An 18,920-nucleotide genomic window follows, 5' to 3' on the forward strand; every position below is an offset into this window, starting at 1 on the left:
GAGCGGGGAAGGGGAGGCGGCCTCGCCGCTTCCTGAGGCGGGAAATGGGGCGGCAGCGCCGGGGGGAGGCCTCGGTTCAGCTTCAAAACCGGGTTCAGCTCCAAAACCGGGTTCAGCTCCCAGCTCCCCCTCGAAGGTTTCCTCGCCCCCCTCCCCACGTCAAAAGGCTCATCCATGGAGGTGCGCGAAGAGGGGCAGCCGGAGACAGATCCCTCGCCCTTTGTGCTGGCTGAAAGCGCGTTCAGAACATCTGTAATTTTAAGATTTTTATCTGCTCCAAAGAGACACTTCCTTTTAAAGAAAATGCAATTATCTCATTTAAAAGACTTCATAGTCTTAGTTACCCAAGGACACAAATGAAGGGGGGGAAAAGCTGCTGATAATTCTGCTAGTACTAATACACTAATTCTGGGAATACTAGTACTGCTATGAAGATTATTAGGTGCCATTTTAATAAACTGAGAAAAGGAGGGGGAAAAAAAGCTGTGTGTACAAGAGAAACATTTAATCTCTTTTGACTCAAAAGTTACTTTCTTTGGGCATTTTTCAGTATGACTTACTGTTTGTCCACAACCCCAGCTACCTCAGGAATATCACACTGTATTTGGAATTCTCCTCTCCATCCTGCAGTTTCTGATACCCCATGTCACTCTTCCCAGGAACACCGTTTCTGATTGTCACAGACAGAGGGATAGGAGCACTTGGGGCACGAGAGGCTGTCACAGCTCATGAGCACCCACTTCACTTGAGGCTGGTTCTGTTCCTCTTGTCCACTTAATGGCAATGCCAGCACACAAAGTTTTAGATCTCCAGTTAACCCCAATATGCAAATATGGATTCCATTTTAAATGTGTTCAAGACCCCTTTGACTTCAAGCAGATACAAGCATGCAGGCAATTGCTTCCTTGATAGGAACAAAATTATATACAAGCTTGATTCTGAGCATATGGAAACCCAATACATCCAATTTATCTTCCAGCTGGTTGTTAATATTCAGAAATATAAAACTCCATTTGATTTTTTTTCTAGTTTCTTGTATGTGCACATAAGAAAAAAGAACATAAGCACACTTTGCCTGATTTAATTAGATCTATATGCACAAATACAGTTGGTAGGAGTTGCTGATCCATTATTTGAAATAACTCAGCCATTTCATATTCACAGAGCTGATACGTTTGACTAAACGAAGAAAAAAATTTTTTATTTACTCTTAAAAAATAGTCCAATTAAATTGAACACTTAAAAGATTTTTTTTTAGGCATCCTAGGTATCTACAGAGGTCAGCACACTGGGCTGAGGGCATCATAAAGCCTCTGTGCAGCCAGTTCCACCATTTCACGAAGAGATTCATCATCTTCACTTCCTGGCTCACAGTCAACTGTCTAGGAGCAAAAAAAGAACAATGTTAGAACAATGGGCACTTCATGCTCCTTTGCAGCACTTGAAGAGTGCTCACAAGGAGAAAGGAAAAAGTAGTCATGAAAATTATCAAAAGCGGCACTGTATGTTTTTCAATGGTCTGCCAGTATGTAAAGCAGTCCAGAGAAGGCAAATTCTGCTGAGGAACAAGAAGCTTAATCTTGAGTCTTATGTCTGATTAATAATTTGTTTCAAAACCACTATGTAAAATGCATTAAGTTCTGCAGATTACATTAATTCAAAGTTAAATAAAATCACACAAGATTCAGTCCATGGAGATTTCATTTTATCTGGGAATTCACTCACACCGTATGAGGTTGATACTGCAAAACACACACATTGCTTGCAGAGGTACAGGCACCTGTACTCAGGAGTCTCCACACTGATGTTCACACACCCATGATGACACTTAACAACAAAGTAAAACTCCGAACGCCTTAACTTATTACTAAAACAAATCTTCCTCGAGAAAGAGGCTCACCCCAAACATGCAAGTTAATCAACATTCAAAATGAGAAAAAAAATTTATTAACATCATTTCTACTCTGTGATTGTTCAATTATTCAGACCAGAGCCTATGCTTTAAAAGCATTTTCTAAAAAATTGTGAGTTAACTCAGTTTCTCCTCTACAATCTTTCTTTATTCATTTATTCATACAATTAGAGAGCTGCTCAGAAATACTGGGTTTTCTTCCAAATTTACTGCATTTGCTGCATAAACATTGCTAGCATTTTTTTAATTAAGAACACTCTGTTTTGATACCAAATACAAAAACATCTCCTTACCGAATGGGTGCGTGATATTCTGGGCAGCACTGTGTGCTAGGCAGGAGGCTCATCTCTGCCAAACACAGTGCACACAAAAGCAAGTGCTTTGCTCTACATACCCGAGTCTCCAGTGAAATGTTTGCAGTCTTTCCATCAACTGTGATGCACAGGACAGAGCCATCTTTGGAACTCACACAATCCTCTCCAAACATATCCCTAAAGCAAAGATCCACGAGTGTAAGATGTGGCCAAACAGCAAACTTAGGTTTTTCCATTAACCCTGGGGTTCCAAAGGCACTTTATCAGCTGAGTTCCTTTCAGCAACTATTATTTAATGCACTCAGATGTAATTAACAAATACCAATCTAAATTATGACAGTGGGTGTCATGTAACAGTAAGTATTTTAGCAAAACAATCTTGTCATAAAGAAAGGAAGGATTCCTTTGACTTCAAAAGAGGCAGAATTTCTACATAAATAATAGAATACACATCAGAGTAAGTTTTACAAGAGAGTTTAAAAGTTATTTTTCTTAACCATTTGTAGCATAGTTTTGGGAGACAGCTTAAAAATCTGCTTCTGGAGGAAATAACTGGGCCCTGTATTCAAAATTTTAATGGTGCCGTGTTTTTACTGTACTTCTTTTTTCACTTAATTCCTGGCCTTCGTGTAAATTAAGCTGAAGTAAATTTGCATAAAGTATTTTAAAATAACTATCTTTAAATGCTATTATACTAAAATTATCTTATTTATGTGATTAACACTTATGATTGTCCTTTAGAAAAGTATATATCAACTTACTGAAGCATGATCTCCATTCTCTTCCTATACACATCCATATCTATTTTTTTGGAAATTTTGTTTACTGCAGCTGAAAAGAAAAAATAATTTTACTTTCACAGAGATTTGCTGGGAGGGAAAAACGACTAATTGATGCATTCTGGTTCCTAACTGACTTACATGAAAAGCAATCCAAAGGCTATCTAAAATATGTATGCTTAAACATTTATAAAGAAAACATATTAAAAAAAGATGAATCAAATAAATGCACATATTTTAATTATGTTCCCTGTACTTATCACATTTTAAAATAGAAAACTTTGCAAGTCACATTCTCACTTTTTAATTCTGCTTTTTGTTGTAAACACTCACTACTTCTCGCATTTCCCTTACTTTAAAGAGAAAGTAATCCACTTTCACCATTTGTTTATAAACACTGCATTTTCTCTCATTACAGGAAAACACCACATCGTGGAGGCGAGGAGCATGCAGAGAATACATAAAATAAAACTGGACAGCGAATGTGAGCAGTCATAAGCACAGACATTCCTGGAAGATGTTTCAGCATAGAGAGGTTGAAATAAAAATTATGAGGTAGCTCAAAACAAGTAATTTGCTTTTGAACATAATTATTTACCTATCTGATTGTTAAAGGAGTCAGAAGTCTGTAGAAAGAGCTAATTGTGAAAATTAGTACCTTTTTCACTGATGGATACAAAAAACTTTAGATTTAAAGTTCTTCTGAAAAACTAGTTTTCAGTACTTCTAAATCAGCTGAAGAATTCAGGGAACTGAACACAGTGATAGTTAGAATTTCTTAGAAATTCTTTGAAGAACTTTATAATTGCAAAAGATCAAGCAAGTATATCTTAAAAATTTACTATTCCTTAGATAAGATGCAGTAACTGAATGTACTATGCAAGATATAACTTTATACTGGAAATGAGGTAAAAGCAGGCACATGGTCAGCTCAGCAACAATAACTTAAGATATTCTGATTCAGTCTCTTGTGATTCTGTGAACACACTCTAAAATACACAAGCTCAAGAACTCTTTGGAATGCTTTTACCCTAAATAAGGACTATCCAATATTATTACTGATTAAAGGGTCTGTGTAAGTGTAACTGTGAAGTTAGTCTCACTTTTTTCAGCATTGTTTACCTTACTCTGAAGTAAAGTAGTCACAGAAATACCACTCATGAATGGCAATCACTATTTTCAAACAAGAAATGGAAATATTTAAATATCATAGATTGCTTATACACAGAAGTCTAAAGTGATTAAGAATTAACTTATTTTAAATAAGGTCATGTTTTCCACAGTCAGCTAGCAGTTGTTCTGTAAGAGAAGATTTCGACAAATGAACATGTCATAATAAAGACCAAGTTGTAATTCTGTTTTTAAGTAGCAAATCTTACTCCCTAATAAGTTTCATAAGGAGATGAGTACAATAAGGGGATTGCAGTCTATTGCTAGGCATTATATCCCTCTAAGCTTGATGCAAAAATAAAAAGAAGAAATGCCTCAGTGAAATAGGCATACACTAAACTTAGTACCTTTCTGTATTTTGGGATTTGACTGAACTTCCAATATCACTGTTGTCACGGTGTCTGCATACATATCATTTGCAGGATTTGCCACCCACTGGAAGAGGGAAAAAAATAATTTGGACTGAATGAATAATGCAGCATAAAGACAATGTAACATTCATTGCATTCTCCTATTTGCCTTTCTCTGAATTCCAGCTTCAAATGACTGTCATACATTTTACACCAAATTATTAATTACTTTTAACTTGGTATATTCCAATGAAAAAATTCCAACTGTTGAATGTTTCTGAGCACATTTACAAAACGATTATTAATTACCGTAACTATTTTGGGGAGGAAGGAACACCATTTGACATTATTTCCAATTACTATTTGCCAAATAAAAAAAGGGCACTGACTCTGCCATTATACTCATGAGTTATGGCAAGAAAAGAAACTGGCAGTGGCTAAACCAGAAGACATACACCCACACAGGACCACAGCTCAAAGGGACTTCATTCTAGCTGTGACTCTACTTAACACATTTCATTCTGCATGGCATCTATGTGGTATTATTTTGCAGAAACTAGAGAACAAAATACTTCTTTCTCCTTCACAAATGCCCACCTCAAGGACTACCATGCCTGGTTCCTGGATCACAGTAATACTTTTGAAAACCTTCAGGGCTGGTTTTTGTTGGATTTCTATTTCTTCTACATCACCTAAGAAGTGACAACAAATGTTAGCAATAATAAAACTGTACTAAAATCAAAATTAACATTAAATAGGTAATTTTAAGAATAAGAGGTGTTGTCTGTTATTACCACAACTGCTCAGAGCAGCTCACATAATGGAAGCACATACTCTCTTTCCTTACCTGACAATATTATTTTCTTTGTTCTGGATTGTTGGGGGTTTTTGAGTAGCTAATATTGGCCATTTTACTTGTTTTGAATTCTCACATTTGACTAGCTTAGTACACTGATGTGAGCACACCAATGAAAGAGAAAACAAATGAGAAATTTAGTGCTCCATTTGCAGAATTAACCAGCTCTTCTTACCACCCCCCCAAAAAGATAACCCATTGCTCACATAAGCATAGAACTTAAACCAAAAGCATTTGTGTGCCAGGTAGCACTTGGGTTATGAGACCTGAACACCAACTGAATATGGGTTTTCTCTTCACCAGTGACATGAACTAGGTTCTGACACTAGAGAAAAAAAAAATAGAATTCTAAGCTTTAAATCTGGGAAGGGAACCTGCAAAGTGCCTGTGGCTTTAATGGACCAGGACATGAGCTGCCCCTAACTTTTAAGAAAGCTGGACAGGGGCATGAGGGATCATCCTAGTGGCAGGTTTCAATGGCTTTTGTTTTTTTTAATCGGATGGCATTACCCATTCTAGTTGTGGCTAGAGAGAAAAAAATCAATTAATAAAGTTTCCATCAGAGCACTCACTTGGGGGCTGACAGGAGACAAAAACAAGCCTATGCTCTATCCTGCCATATGCTCATCGTTTTGCAGTATGATTACAGTAGAATCCCCAAAAAGATGTGTCATACTTATGTACTGGATCTGGCAGAAGCTGGATGATCTAATGAAAGTTGTAAAATATGAGACAGTTACTGGCAAAGAAACTTCTGCCCAGAAGACCTCTGAAGACTGGAAGTTGTTTCAAAAGTTGCCAACTATAAATCATGACCATGTCTTTCCAAACACATACCAGTAAGTTTTTGTAGCTGGTAATAAAGCAGATTAAAAGGGCCCGTGTATGGAATGGCTTGTGTCTGTGTTACAGTGCTCATGGCCAAGTCTGTATAATCTGAAAGAAATTTTAAAAGTACGTATTAAAAATCATCCCTTTGAATTTACTTCCTAAAAAAAATAAATTGCCACTATAGATAAATAATGGCATTGATATATTTAAGGCAAGACAGTTGAAAAGGATAATTGCAGCATTTACTATAAGATAAATAATACATTTGTGGTTAGGAAAACAGCAAGAGCTTGTTATATTAGAGGCAAACAATGAACTAGGACAGCAGAACTGCTTCTCCCAGAGCTCTTCTGACCTTACATTTAATTCTTCTTCTATTCTGAGAATAGATCAATTTTTTGAGTAATAAACAGCACAGGAGGACTACACAAATATTTTCACTGTTCTGTAGCTTTTTACACTAAAAACTAATGACATTTTAGAAACTGGCAGGACTATTGATTGAGGTGCTCTTTGGTTCTCACTGGCATGTTTTATGCATATTCTTGCAGAGGAAGAAGTTTTAAGTAACCAGAAGGCAAATGGAATTTTGCTTCTTTTCTATTACGGAAAAAATAGAAAAGATTTCAACCTTGAGTGAAAAATGAGTTGAATGCCTTTCTACTCACTACAACAGTTCAGAACTTCAGGCAAAACTAAAATGAAATAAAATCAAAATGTTCACTAATGGCTTATCAAATACAAAATTACAGAAAAAAAACCCTCAGAATTTTAAGAGTTTTAATGACAAAGGAAGGACACAGTAAGTTTCAATTATCTACTGATCACATCACTGTCTTTACTTACTGGAGAGGTCACATGGAGAAAGGATGTGATAGTTAAAATTCCTTTTAACTAGGATTCCAGAAATTCTCTGTCCTTGCTCTGGTTTCTTATCTGCTAAAGATCCCATTACCTGGACAGAAAAAACACATACAGTCCAACAAGGTAGTCTGAAGTATTCACAGCTTAAATGTAACTATGGAGATGAAAGATGGTCTTCTCAGAAAAATCAGAGTATAAAATTAACTCTGAAAATAAGAGAAGGTCAGAGTAACCTACAAACATTCCACGATGTAACACAAGAAAAGTTTGAAGAACCAAAAAAAAATCCCAACCAAAACCAAAACCCCCAAACCAAAGCCCAAATACAACTAAACAAAACATTCATATACTTTGAGTCCCTGGAAAACATACATAATTTGACATCAATTAAAAACAGAGGCTTAGAAAATACATGTAGTTTTTATCTCAGAAGAAAATACTGTTGTACAGATAAGAAAACATTGATTTCATACCTTGGCAAGTTTTTCTCCTCTGAAGTTTAATGTCACAGCTTCAGTATTCCTAGGATTATGAACTTCTATATGAACTTCATCATTATCCTCATATTCCCGTATCAATGCTGCTTTCAATCTGGCCATTTCATTCTGCTCACCATGAACTAAAATCTACAGAAAAAACAGTTTTCCTTTTAGCAGAAGTTATTTGTTCAAACAGACATGTTTAGTAAAGAAATTATCCAAGAAAACTGCCATATTCTGTCTCATCTTTATAAAAATGCAATTTCATGAGGTCACAGTGTACGAAACATGGGCTCAATTATAGTTCTGTGTGTCTCTGAATTCTCTGCATTATTCAAAGGCTAAGATTTCATGACCTTGAGTATTAGTTGAATTTTTGAAGAATACAAGCAAACAAGCAGAGTGCATTACAGAGATCCCATTTAAGTTTTCATACATTGTTATATTATCAAAGGGAAGTATTAAGTTCACCAATAAAAGTTAGTTAGCTTTACATTTTTGTGTCTGAGTGTAGATAATATTAATAAACATGCAATTTAGAGAGGATGCTTCATAGTTCACAAGTCACACTTTTCATTGCCTAGTTAAATCCTCTTTTCTTCTGTTATGATTTGTTTTCTTTCTTATCTGTACTTGCATACTGTTTCTCCTCCAGTTGCAGATCAGATCCCAGTCCCCATTTCCACATTCTGGTCCTTCACACCTCCAGCTATCCATGATTTGCTCCCTGCAAGTGCTGCCTTTGTCTTTCACTTTCTGCTATATACCTTCAATCAATGTTTTCTTATTTATTTTGGGCCAAATTCCACTGAACTATTCCAATACCAGCGGCCCCAACTTAACATTGTCCTATACTGTATCTTACTTGCATAAAACACTGCTGAAACAGATTATGGACTATAGCACTGTCTGGAAAGTCATCCCCAGCTATCTCACAAGCAGACACTCAAGAACAAGTTCATTTTTACTTTGGTATGGTAACAGGAGGAAAAATGGTTAAAATCTCCACCTTTTATTATCCAAAGCACAGAAATGCTGGCTACTGCTACACACCAATCCCTGCCTTGACTCAAGGCTGTAAATTGGTTTGGTGAATCCCACCCTGGAGAAATGGGCAGCATGTATACTTAACCACATGTGGAGGCTTCAGGGCCCGGATAAATTCACTAGTTTGTTGATAATCTGTGTGAGCAGAGAAAGAAATGTAATCCACAGACATCTTCAGTGGGAGTTTTTGTCCTGACATAGTTGTGATCTCTTCAGGTTCAGACATGATGTGCTAGGGGAAAATAAAGTACTTTAAATAAAAAAATGAAAACCTTCTATAGTCGCCATATAACATTTCAAAAATCAATGAAATAATACTGGCAGCCATGTTAAATGTGAGAAAGTGAAAAAAATTTTCTTTGTGAAAAGAATTTCACAAACGAGAAAAGCATGCACAATACATGCCATTTCATCCTGTGCATTCTCAGCAGATCTGAGAGTTCATCCTTCTTCCAGATACGTCTCTCTCTAATTTTACATCTAAATGATAACAAGTGTGTGACTTCTACCTCTAAAGGCAAAACTAGATGCTGTGGTTCCCCTTAGCTGCTGGAATTTGGAAGGAAGGATTTCATTCTCTGCAACCAGATAGTGCCACAACATGAGCCTGATCTCTGACACACAAATAGTGTTTTAATATTGACTTAGTGATTTAATATTGACTCCTAGAATTAGGATTAGGGCTTGCCTCTCAGAAATTCAAATGGTGGGGTGGTCTAAAGATGGAGAAATTGTTCTTTCTGATGACAAGATAACTGCTCCTAGAAAAGGTTATTCTGTAGAACATACCTGGAAATGACCATATGCAGATTTTCTGTACTTTTCATTAATAGTAGCCAAAAGCAATCAATTTTGACTACGTAATTATGTGTACCTGACAACAATCTTCTCAGCAAATCCAAGTAAAGACACTTGCTATTGACCAGTTCTTTTTAAACATAACATGAAAACTGCCTCTTATTAAGAAGTGGCGCATTAGCAACTCACCTTGGCGAGCGTTCCTTCAACGCAGTACCCTGCAATAATGACTCCATTTCTCTTGTCTGTGCACCAGCTCTCAAACAACTCCCTGGATAAGCCACTTTGCATCATACCTGGGGAAGCCATCACAACACTTGGGCCAATATCATCGAAGTGATCCATACTCTGAGTGGACACACAGTGAGAACATCAGTTACCACAGCTCAAATGAAGGATGGCCCAGCTGCACCCAACATACAAGAAGGGCCCTGTGTTCACATATTATACCCCATCCTCATAAAAAGTCCCTTTTGCAGGAAAGTTCCTCTTGCTGATGCCCATAAGGAGTAAAATGCAAGCACAGGGGCCTATAGTGAAAGAAATGTTGGGGCATAAGCTCCTCTCAACCAGCCCCTGGGATAGCAGATAACTCAGATATCAACCTGTACCTAATCAATCTATTAGGATATTAAACATGCAAACTGTATAGCAAATATGAACTCTTCTATCACCCTTCTTCTTCTTCTTCTGTAAGACAACCTTATCTCAAGCTTACCTTCAAATTACTAATATGCTTGAAAACAAATGGATTGTTGATGTTAATTTGCTTGCGGATTTTGTCATTCATGGCATTGACGTACGTCTGATAAACAGCCATACACTTCTTTGCCAAGGAGGAGGCATAGTAGATAGGGATATCATGGAGTTCAGGATGATTCTGCCAGTATTCATCTAGAAAAAACAAAAACAATGAAAAAGAACAACAACAAAAAAATCCCCAAACAAAAAAACCCACACAATCCCATCCACAGTATTATCTCCAAAATCTGTGCTTCTATTTTAATAATTCTTGTAAAACAGATTTAGCAATGTGGTTTTTTTTTTTCATTTTTATTACAGAAAATCACAATCACAGACTTTTTTTTTCCCACCTGCTCTTCTAAAGAAGAAAAAGCAGTCACCAGCTAAAACTGTATACAACTAGTTTAAACAAACAGGCAAACATGCATGACAAAAATGAACTTCAGATGTTTTTGGCAGCTCAAAAGCCAACCAAACACCAATTTCGGCTACAAGGTATAAAGTATACATGATATTACAGAGCAATAAATCTACATTTATGACAATGGAAGTTTTACCACACCACTGAAATGAAGCTAAAATGTCCCTGTCAAATGTAATTACACATCTAAGAGCCAGGGACATCTACACAGAGACATGTTGGTGAGAATTCACAATATCAGTGTCCTGTAAAACAAAACCATGGAGTTCAAGGTAAGAAGGAATCACCCAATTATCAAGCCTGTCTTCCTGTATATCCCCAACATTTATATTTTAGAAGCCTAACTGGAACTAAAACAAGAAAAGAGCCTCCACCGACCACAACTTGTTTTTTCTTTGATGACAGTAGACATGACCTTTCCTAAACACAAAGAACAGATCTGAATGCAGCTATACAAACATAACTTACCTATTTTTCCATTTAGATGCAGTCTGCTAGTCTAAAAGATATTTACATTGCATGATTGAGGCCAAATCACGCAAAAACAGAGGCTTTTACACAACATTTTTGATTTGCAGGCAAAGCTTTTCAAAACCTGTCAGAGAGGCTCACTGCCATGAATATCTTAATAAGCTCAGGTGTAAGGTGGAAACAGCCAGTAAAAGATAACCAATTGCAGGACCTCTGAGTGACATTATAAGACTGCCACAGCATCACAATTGGATGTGATACACTTATGGAAAGAAGAAAAACAAATACAGAAGCCTGCAGGCTCAACTGTGTAGGCATGTGAGATGCAATTGCATTTTCTAGCTAATTAAGCATCCAATTGCATGTCTAGCTTTACTAGATGCATTTTCAAGCTTAATCTTTAGAAACTCATTTTGATATCTGCACACAGCAAAGAGAGGCCAACAAATTACAACATAATGGCTACGCTGAAAATGTAATGGCTAAGATTGAAAATGTTCAGGTTTTATGTTCTCTGTAAAACAAAATAAAAAAATCCCTCAATCAATGAGAAGTACTAAATAATCCTACAGCATCAAATACTACCCTATGCCTAGATCCAAATTTCTTGTTAACATTCTAAAAACCAGTAACACATTTTGAAAACAAACTAGTTTCTAATATTAAGCTAAACTGAAATGGAAAGTGAAAAGACTTTCAAGTATTTTTAGGTAACTCTTTAGATTCAACACCCTTAAATGTAAGTATTTTAAGTTTGAGGTAGTTATGCTTTATCTTGCCAGCATTTGCATGACCAAAAAGACTAGTGAAAAAATAATGTGGCATAGTACGAATAAATGTGCTAAAAGGAAGCAAAGAAGCCTGGAAATAATTTATTTTAAAACTGTTTTATCTGAAGTACCTTGTAACAACTATCTTTACATTTTAAGTGAAATACCTTGTTATGTTCATGTATGATTCTCACCCATTTTTGCTCAAAAGCCTAATTTGTTTTCCTATTATCATTAGGACTTCAGAAGTGTTAGAAGTGTCCCTTATGGTCTTTCCAGCTTTTCCTATAAAGATTTTTTCATATAGGTTTGTGAATTAAAGGGCAAAGATAGTGGAACTTTGGAAGAAAACACACTCCTTTTTTTGACAGTACAGTTTAAACAGAACAGCTGTCATCAGCTGTCATTGTGACTGATAACTTTTCAATCTGTAATAATAGTCCTTGATTGCTGAAATCCTGGTTCAATGAAATTCAAAAGTCAACTACATAGTACCACACCATCACCCTTTCATTTCTAGGTCTCCATCCTACCTCACAAAGCAGAACTGCTGGTTGGTTTACTGGATTTTTTGCATTTGAACAGACATGCATTATACATTCTCAGATAATTAACATGCTGGAAAACGGCTGAAGAGTTGTTGAAGGAATTACATATCTGAAAGACTGCACATGAAAACATTCTCATTTAACTTTATATGCTTTTCATGAAGAGGAGCTGAGAAGGCACATACCTAAAATTAGAAGTAGTTCTTGAGCTCGACCCAGGGCAAACACAGGAATAAGACCTCTGCCTCCTCTGTTCACAATGTCGTGAACGGTGTTACAGAATCGCGCCTCTCGCTCCTCCCTTTTCTCGTGGATGTGAGTGCCATATGTGGACTCCTACATACAGAAAAACAGAATGTTCAAAGTACTGACACAAAAAGTAATTTTTGATCTTCTCTGAATCCATCAAGAAAATGCAGAAAAACATACTGGTGTTAACATGTTGGGGAGGGGAGGGAGAGGGGTGAGGTGAAGGGCAAAGTCGAAACCACTCCCAAATTCCCATAACCACTCCCATCAAGGTAAATAAACAAAATTTCCCCTCTCCCAAACCCTTCCAAGCAATTTAGACAGGCAGATCCTGTTGGCACAAAGAAATTAGAGTTATTAATTTTGATGCTTGAGAGGTTTCAAATTTAACATACTTATTTTCCTAAGTGGAAATATTGCCCTGCTTGGATGGAGGGGTGATCACCAGTGATTGACATGGCTCACCAGTGGTACATGTTTAACCACTAGCTTAAAACACAGGATTTACACAAAATACACAATTTTGATGTGACTTAAAATGAAATTATCAGTTACAGAGAGCAGCTAGAAGGGACACAATAAATGAAAGAATTTTAAGTCTTACTCTGAAAGATCCCAATGTTTGTTCCAGTTAAAACTGTTACTTTTAAAGATTCCCCTGAGCCACTGACTTTCCAAACATAGATTCAGAATAAAATCATTTCACACAGAAAACAAAATAAAACAAAAGTATAGGGGGCATCTCCATCCAGGACCAATTCTTAACATAGTTGGAAGAAGGTTAGGATCTACTAAAGAAAGATACCTGGCTAAACTGGGCTTTGTACCATGCAAGACAAAACCTAATAAATCTCCCATTCAGAAAAGGTTTGTCTAGAGGCTTAAGGAACTTCATCAGAAGAATTAGAAAATGAAAATTAGGCTTTTTAATACAGTGAAAAGCAATGTCAGAGCGTTCCGAACACCCAAGTGTTTGGATATTTAACACAAGTCACATACTACCATTAAATCTCCACTGTCTTTGTCATTCCAGTTTAGCTTTAATTAAGACATATCTCTATACATATTTAATTACTAATATAAAGAAATAATTCTGTAAAACTTACAATTATAAGAATATCAGGTTTAATATTGGGAATCTCAGCTGCCATCAGATGTCTGTCTTCCTGCCTTGAGAAATCACCTGTATATAAAAGCTGTTGGAGACAAAGAGGAGCAGGTATTCTGATTACAGGTTCTTCCAGGACAACAGCCTTTAAAAAGCTGTTCTAGAGGACAATTTTTTTAAGCAAAGATGGTTTTAAGGAATTTATGATAAAAAAGATCAGCTGTCTTTAAATAAGACTCTTCTGATGTGCTTACAAAATTAGATCAAGAGTACTACAATACAAATATTTAAACTCCAGTAGTAAAGGTATTTCAAGTAGAACCGTAATTCCAACATTTGGAATATAAAGATGCAATTTCCACCCTTTCCATACATGCACTGACTCTTAAGAAGTAAAAATTGACATAAGATACAATACAGCAGGTCCTAAGTGGAAGTAAAAAGAAAACTACACTTACATATAGAAGACAAATATAATGAATAATCTAATAAAATTACTTATTAAAAATTCTTCTAAGATTTTCTGATACTAAAAAAATCTAGATTTTTTCCAAATGGAACAATCATGTACCCTGTTACACCAAGAAGAAATTTTCAGTGTTATTTTTAATGGATAACATTAAAAATAATGGATTCCACCATGCAACTCTCTGTGGAATGCAACTCTCTGTGCCCAAACTGATGGTTTAAAAACTCTCTGTGCCTAAAATTAGTAATAATCTTATTTCTTTAGGTACTTTAGCATAAGAGTGTTATGAGAAAAACAAAACTCACATACTTTGACAAATGCCATTTTAGGCACTTGAGACAGGCAGACAAGGCAAATCAGAATTACAGAAACAAACATCTGCTCATAGATTTTACTAAAATGCAGTCTTAGTAAAGACTGACTCAGCTAACAACTACCTCTGAGCAGACCAGCAAGGAAAACTACATGTTTACTGATTCCAAGTCTGAGTCATATCTCAGACTCCCATACAATCCAAACATCTCACCTGATTCAATGTGTGTCATTTGCTAGTTCTAATCAAAGAGAAAATCAAGGCTTCTCACCCTGACTTGAGTCCAAGTCTATTTGACAGCTCCAGCCACAGTGGTGGGACTTAGCAGACAATAATAAATAATTAACAACTACATTAGAATTGAGGCTTAATATCAACCTTTGTAATGAAAAGAAAATACCTTCACACCAGCTATTTCAATCATAAACATGGCTGCTCCCAGGACGTGGCCTGCGTGGTAACACCAGAATTTGATTCCTGCCACCTCTTTCACTTCATGGAAGTTGATGGTCTCGATCTTGTCCATGCTCTCTTCGAGGTCTGTTTCTGTGTACAGCATGTCATCCGCTGATATGTTACTGGACAGAAGTGAAGGGGCTGAATATCAGCTCATCCTAACAGCTGGAAAAAACACTTCCTGGATTTTTCCCCACTGACAGTAAGACTTCCATTCCAATAACCACATCTCCTATGTTAGAAATCAAGTCCAGATACTCTGATGTAGCTCACCTAAGGAGAGTTAAAGCTGCTTTCTTTTGAAAGGCCATGCTAGGATAGCATGCTCAGTTCAGAATCTGCTCTGCGTTTCTCTAAAAGTACCAAGAGATCCCCAGTCCTGACCAGAGATCTGCCATTTAGCTTGTAACAGTCCTGAAAAACCAAACTGATCCACACTTTTCCCATCGGCCCAGAGCAAGCAAGCTAAAAAAGGACTGTTTATCAGGTTTCTCACTCGGGCTCGAATCTGCTGAGTTGAGACATACCCTGAACCATTGCAGTCACATAGAAATGATGTGTCAAGAGATGTAACACAAGGGAAAAAGAGCTAAAAAAAAAAAAGGAAGAGAAAAATTCCCAACATGTAAGTGACACTTTTTCATATTTAATCTGCCCTTGTCCTGAAGAGTTACTTGTATCTTTAGAGGCTTAAAATTAACTACTTCTGTGAAGCTTTAGAAAAAACATATATTAAAAAGCATGAGAACAAAAGTGTGTCTTAAGAGAGATGGGGGGGAAAAAAGGGATACCATTAAAGGTGCAAATAAGGCAAATGAAAAGAATAAGAGGAAAGAAGGGAATATTTTTTTTTAATTGATAGGAAATTACTTGAGAGACACATGAGGCAATAATATGATTCATTACCTCTAACCTGGTTATATATAATATTGCTACTTGTGACAACATCTACATTGATCCAGCCACCTTTGGTGGCTTCATCTTAAATTTCCTATTGGATATATAGGTAAAATAATCCAGGAACTGAAGAGACAACCCACAGCTTAGCTTACCTGACTTTAACATAGTCTGAAAGAAGCCATCTGTAAATAGCTTTTGTGGCATGAGTCATAAACGTCCTTCCTTTAAAACTTGTTTTCTGCAAAAACCATGGTAAAGCCCCACAGTGATCTAAATGGAAACTTAAAATAGACACACACATCCAATTAATACATTCATATCACACAGCACTAATATATATCATATATAATTAACTACTTCACTGAATTAACGCAGTGTCATGAAAATCCAGAAACAGAATTTTCAACCTTGCTGCTAACTGTGCTGGTCTATATTCTGCACAACAGTGACTACAAACACAACTAAGAAAAGGGCAGAATAATACAGGAAATTCTCCACTAATTGCCAAAGTTTTACCTGCATAATATCAAAATTAACTTTTTCTTGTAATTGACATATAAATTTAGAGGGAGAAAAATAAGAGGAACCAGCAACACAAATCAACATCAACGATATAAGATAGCTGACAAATATGATCCTAATTTTCCATGTTGCACGCTAAAAACATGATCTACTAAAATTAAATTATTTGTTCACAATTCTAGTTTGACATATCTTAGGAAAGTACTTTTGAAATACAGATAGAACAAGCACATACCACAAAAACTCAGGATTTTACAGAGACCTGTTTATGACTGGTTAAATCTCCTCATCTCTCAGTCACTAGGCAATACTTAAACCACATTCAAGACTCGTGTAAGTCTCCAAGAAACTTTTTCATTCAAAGCCAATAGAGCAAAACCACATCCAATGCTTTTCAGCAGCCTTTGTGTAGAAAACTCACTCTAGAAGCCATCACAATGATGTTAAAGCAGGTCAGGTTATTAAAAAGAGGCAAAAATCCAAGCAAACTCAGAAGAGAGTTGTAATGTTAAAAGTGAATGAACATCCTCAACGTTCAGTCCTTAATCCTAAGTGAAGATCCTTCAGACTTTTTTTAAAATAAGCTGGAAACTAACATTTTGCAATACCATCTATACAACACCTATTTTCAGCCTCTCTTAATAACCTAGAAGTGAACACAGCTCAGACCATGACCTCAGTTATTTGGTTTTCTAGGTGCAACTTACTGACTAATGAGGAGCAGATCGATCTCAGCAGGATCTATCAAATCAATGTAAGGAAGAGCATCCATTCCTTCCAGCCCAGGATGGATTCCACAATCAAGCTGAAAAATGAAAGTAAGTTATAGCTTCTAACAGAACATATAAAAAGCCCTCTTCCATTTTGGTCTAAGATATATTTATTAGGGACTGGTAACTTTTAGCATCATGCAAAAAAGAGTGTTTTTTTTTAATTAAACACTGCTTTTAGCATTGAATTTCATATAGAATGGTTTGGCTTGTGAGGGACCTCAAAGATCATCTCATTCCAACCTCCCTGCCATGGACAGGGATACCCTCCACCAGACCAGGTTGCTCCATCCAACCTGGCCTTGAACACTTCCAGGGATGGCGCATCCACAGCTTTTCTGGACAACCTGTTCCCATGCCTCACCACCCTCACAGTGAAGAACTTCTTCCCAACATCGAGTCTAAATCTCTCCTCTTTTACATTAAAACCACCCCCCCTTACCCTGTCACTACACGCCCTTGTAATAAGTCTCTCCCCAGCTTTCTGTAGGCTCCTCTAAGGTCTCCCCAGAGCGCTCCCTTCTCCAGGAGAACAGTCCCAACTCCCAGCGTTCCCCCCAAAGGAGAGGTGCTCCAGCCCTCTGACCATCTTCATGGCCTACTCTGGACTGGCTCAGCAGGTCCACATCATCACGCTGGGCTTCTGTCTAAATGACTTCTCTCCACCGGGAAGCTTTGTTCACAATTTTGTACCCATGCAAACCTTCATCCACACTTCAACAGCATCTGACTACACGGAACTTATTTCAGTCACCACCTGAGAATATCACTGGAAATGGTGAAGAGAAACACCTATGTGTTTATATGTGAGTGTTTACACATAACTGTTGGTAAACATTATGTTCCACTAATCCCTGGAATGTGAAAACTTTAGAATCTCACTTCAGACATATAGGTTCTGTTTGGGGATATGGATTTATTTTACAGGACAGCCTCTGTGATCTGATTTCAGTGTGGAGAATTAAACCTGTAACATCTTTTTGTGATCTGAAGTACCGTAATGAGAAGTCATACAAATACATTCATGCAATAATTACCATTATTTTTCTTCCTTTAAACTCCAGAATAATGCATGACCTTCCTACTTCTTGGCCAGCACCTCTGCAAAAGGATATCAAAGTCAATGAGGATTAAAACAACCCACAGCAGATATACGTAACTTGCACACCGGATGCCTTCACTGGGATTATTTTTCTGTTTAGAAATAACAACTGCACAGTCCTTTTAAGCTCAGATATTTAAAGTAACTGAAATTACATTTATCTTATAGTCATATTCTGGATATGAGACCCTATTGTTGTATTTATGGGTATGAAACACTGTGCAACGCAGCAGAAATAAAAAGAATCTGTTTGAGGAAATTATTTTGGTCTCTTCGGGGTCTTTACCGCAGGTCTGAGCACTCGGGTCTCAAACTACTGACACGTACAACGCATGGAAAGCTTATCTGAATAACAAACCACCTCGGGCTGAATAAGCCTGAAGTAGCATCTTAGCTGTTCAGAAGACAACAGAAACACCCTCAGACTGCAGTGACATTTTACCGGGGAAAGAAAAGCAACTTCCAACGCTACTGCATCCCCAGACCCCCCGGCCTCCGGTCCCCCCCGGCCCCCCGGTCCCAGGCGCGGGTCCCGGCGCTCACAGGGGCCGGATGAGCAGCTGGTCGCTCTCCTCGGCCGGGATCAGCGCCTCGGCTTTGCGCTTGGCCGACATGGTGCCGATCCCCGCCCGCCTTCCGCTTCCCGCTTCCCCGCCCGCGCCTGCGCCCGCCCCGCG

The 18,920-nt window shown here is 37.3% G+C and overlaps 1 protein-coding gene across 2 annotated transcripts; it reads right to left on the reverse strand.

The window, feature by feature from the left end:
- Positions 1–1,170: 1,170 nt before the first annotated feature.
- On the reverse strand, positions 1,171–18,913 carry CPSF3 (cleavage and polyadenylation specific factor 3). Of its 2 annotated transcripts, XM_017818107.1 has the most exons (18): positions 18,787–18,913; positions 18,179–18,242; positions 17,079–17,176; positions 16,002–16,130; positions 14,894–15,071; positions 13,710–13,799; positions 12,540–12,690; positions 10,119–10,294; positions 9,590–9,748; positions 8,688–8,834; positions 7,550–7,702; positions 7,059–7,167; positions 6,219–6,317; positions 5,123–5,217; positions 4,523–4,610; positions 2,988–3,057; positions 2,307–2,403; positions 1,171–1,382 (listed from the first exon to the last, which is right to left on the reverse strand). In XM_017818107.1, the coding sequence occupies exons 1-18, from the start codon at positions 18,855–18,857 to the stop codon at positions 1,281–1,283; spliced, it is 2,076 nt and encodes a 691-aa protein (XP_017673596.1). In that variant the 5' UTR covers positions 18,858–18,913; the 3' UTR covers positions 1,171–1,280. The 2 variants fall into 2 exon arrangements, with proteins under 2 accessions (XP_017673596.1, XP_017673597.1); XM_017818108.1 differs by lacking the exons at positions 17,079–17,176; positions 18,179–18,242; positions 18,787–18,913 and having other exon boundaries at positions 14,894–14,943; positions 16,002–16,053.
- Between the last annotated feature and the right edge of the window lie 7 nt (positions 18,914–18,920).

This window comes from Lepidothrix coronata, unplaced genomic scaffold (assembly GCF_001604755.1).
Source record: "Lepidothrix coronata isolate B3197 unplaced genomic scaffold, Lepidothrix_coronata-1.0 Scaffold65, whole genome shotgun sequence".
Lineage (NCBI taxonomy): Eukaryota > Metazoa > Chordata > Aves > Passeriformes > Pipridae > Lepidothrix > Lepidothrix coronata.

Coding starts and splice junctions, on each gene's coding strand:
- CPSF3 (XM_017818107.1), bottom strand. CDS start 18,857: ATGTCGGCCAAGCGCAAAGCCGAGGCGCTGATCCCGGCCGAGGAGAGC. Junction 13,800..14,893: donor TTGAAATAGCTGGTGTGAAG/GTATTTTCTTTT, acceptor TGTCTCCAACAG/CTTTTATATACAGGTGATTT. Junction 1,383..2,306: donor ACATTTCACTGGAGACTCGG/GTATGTAGAGCA, acceptor TTTTGCTCCTAG/ACAGTTGACTGTGAGCCAGG.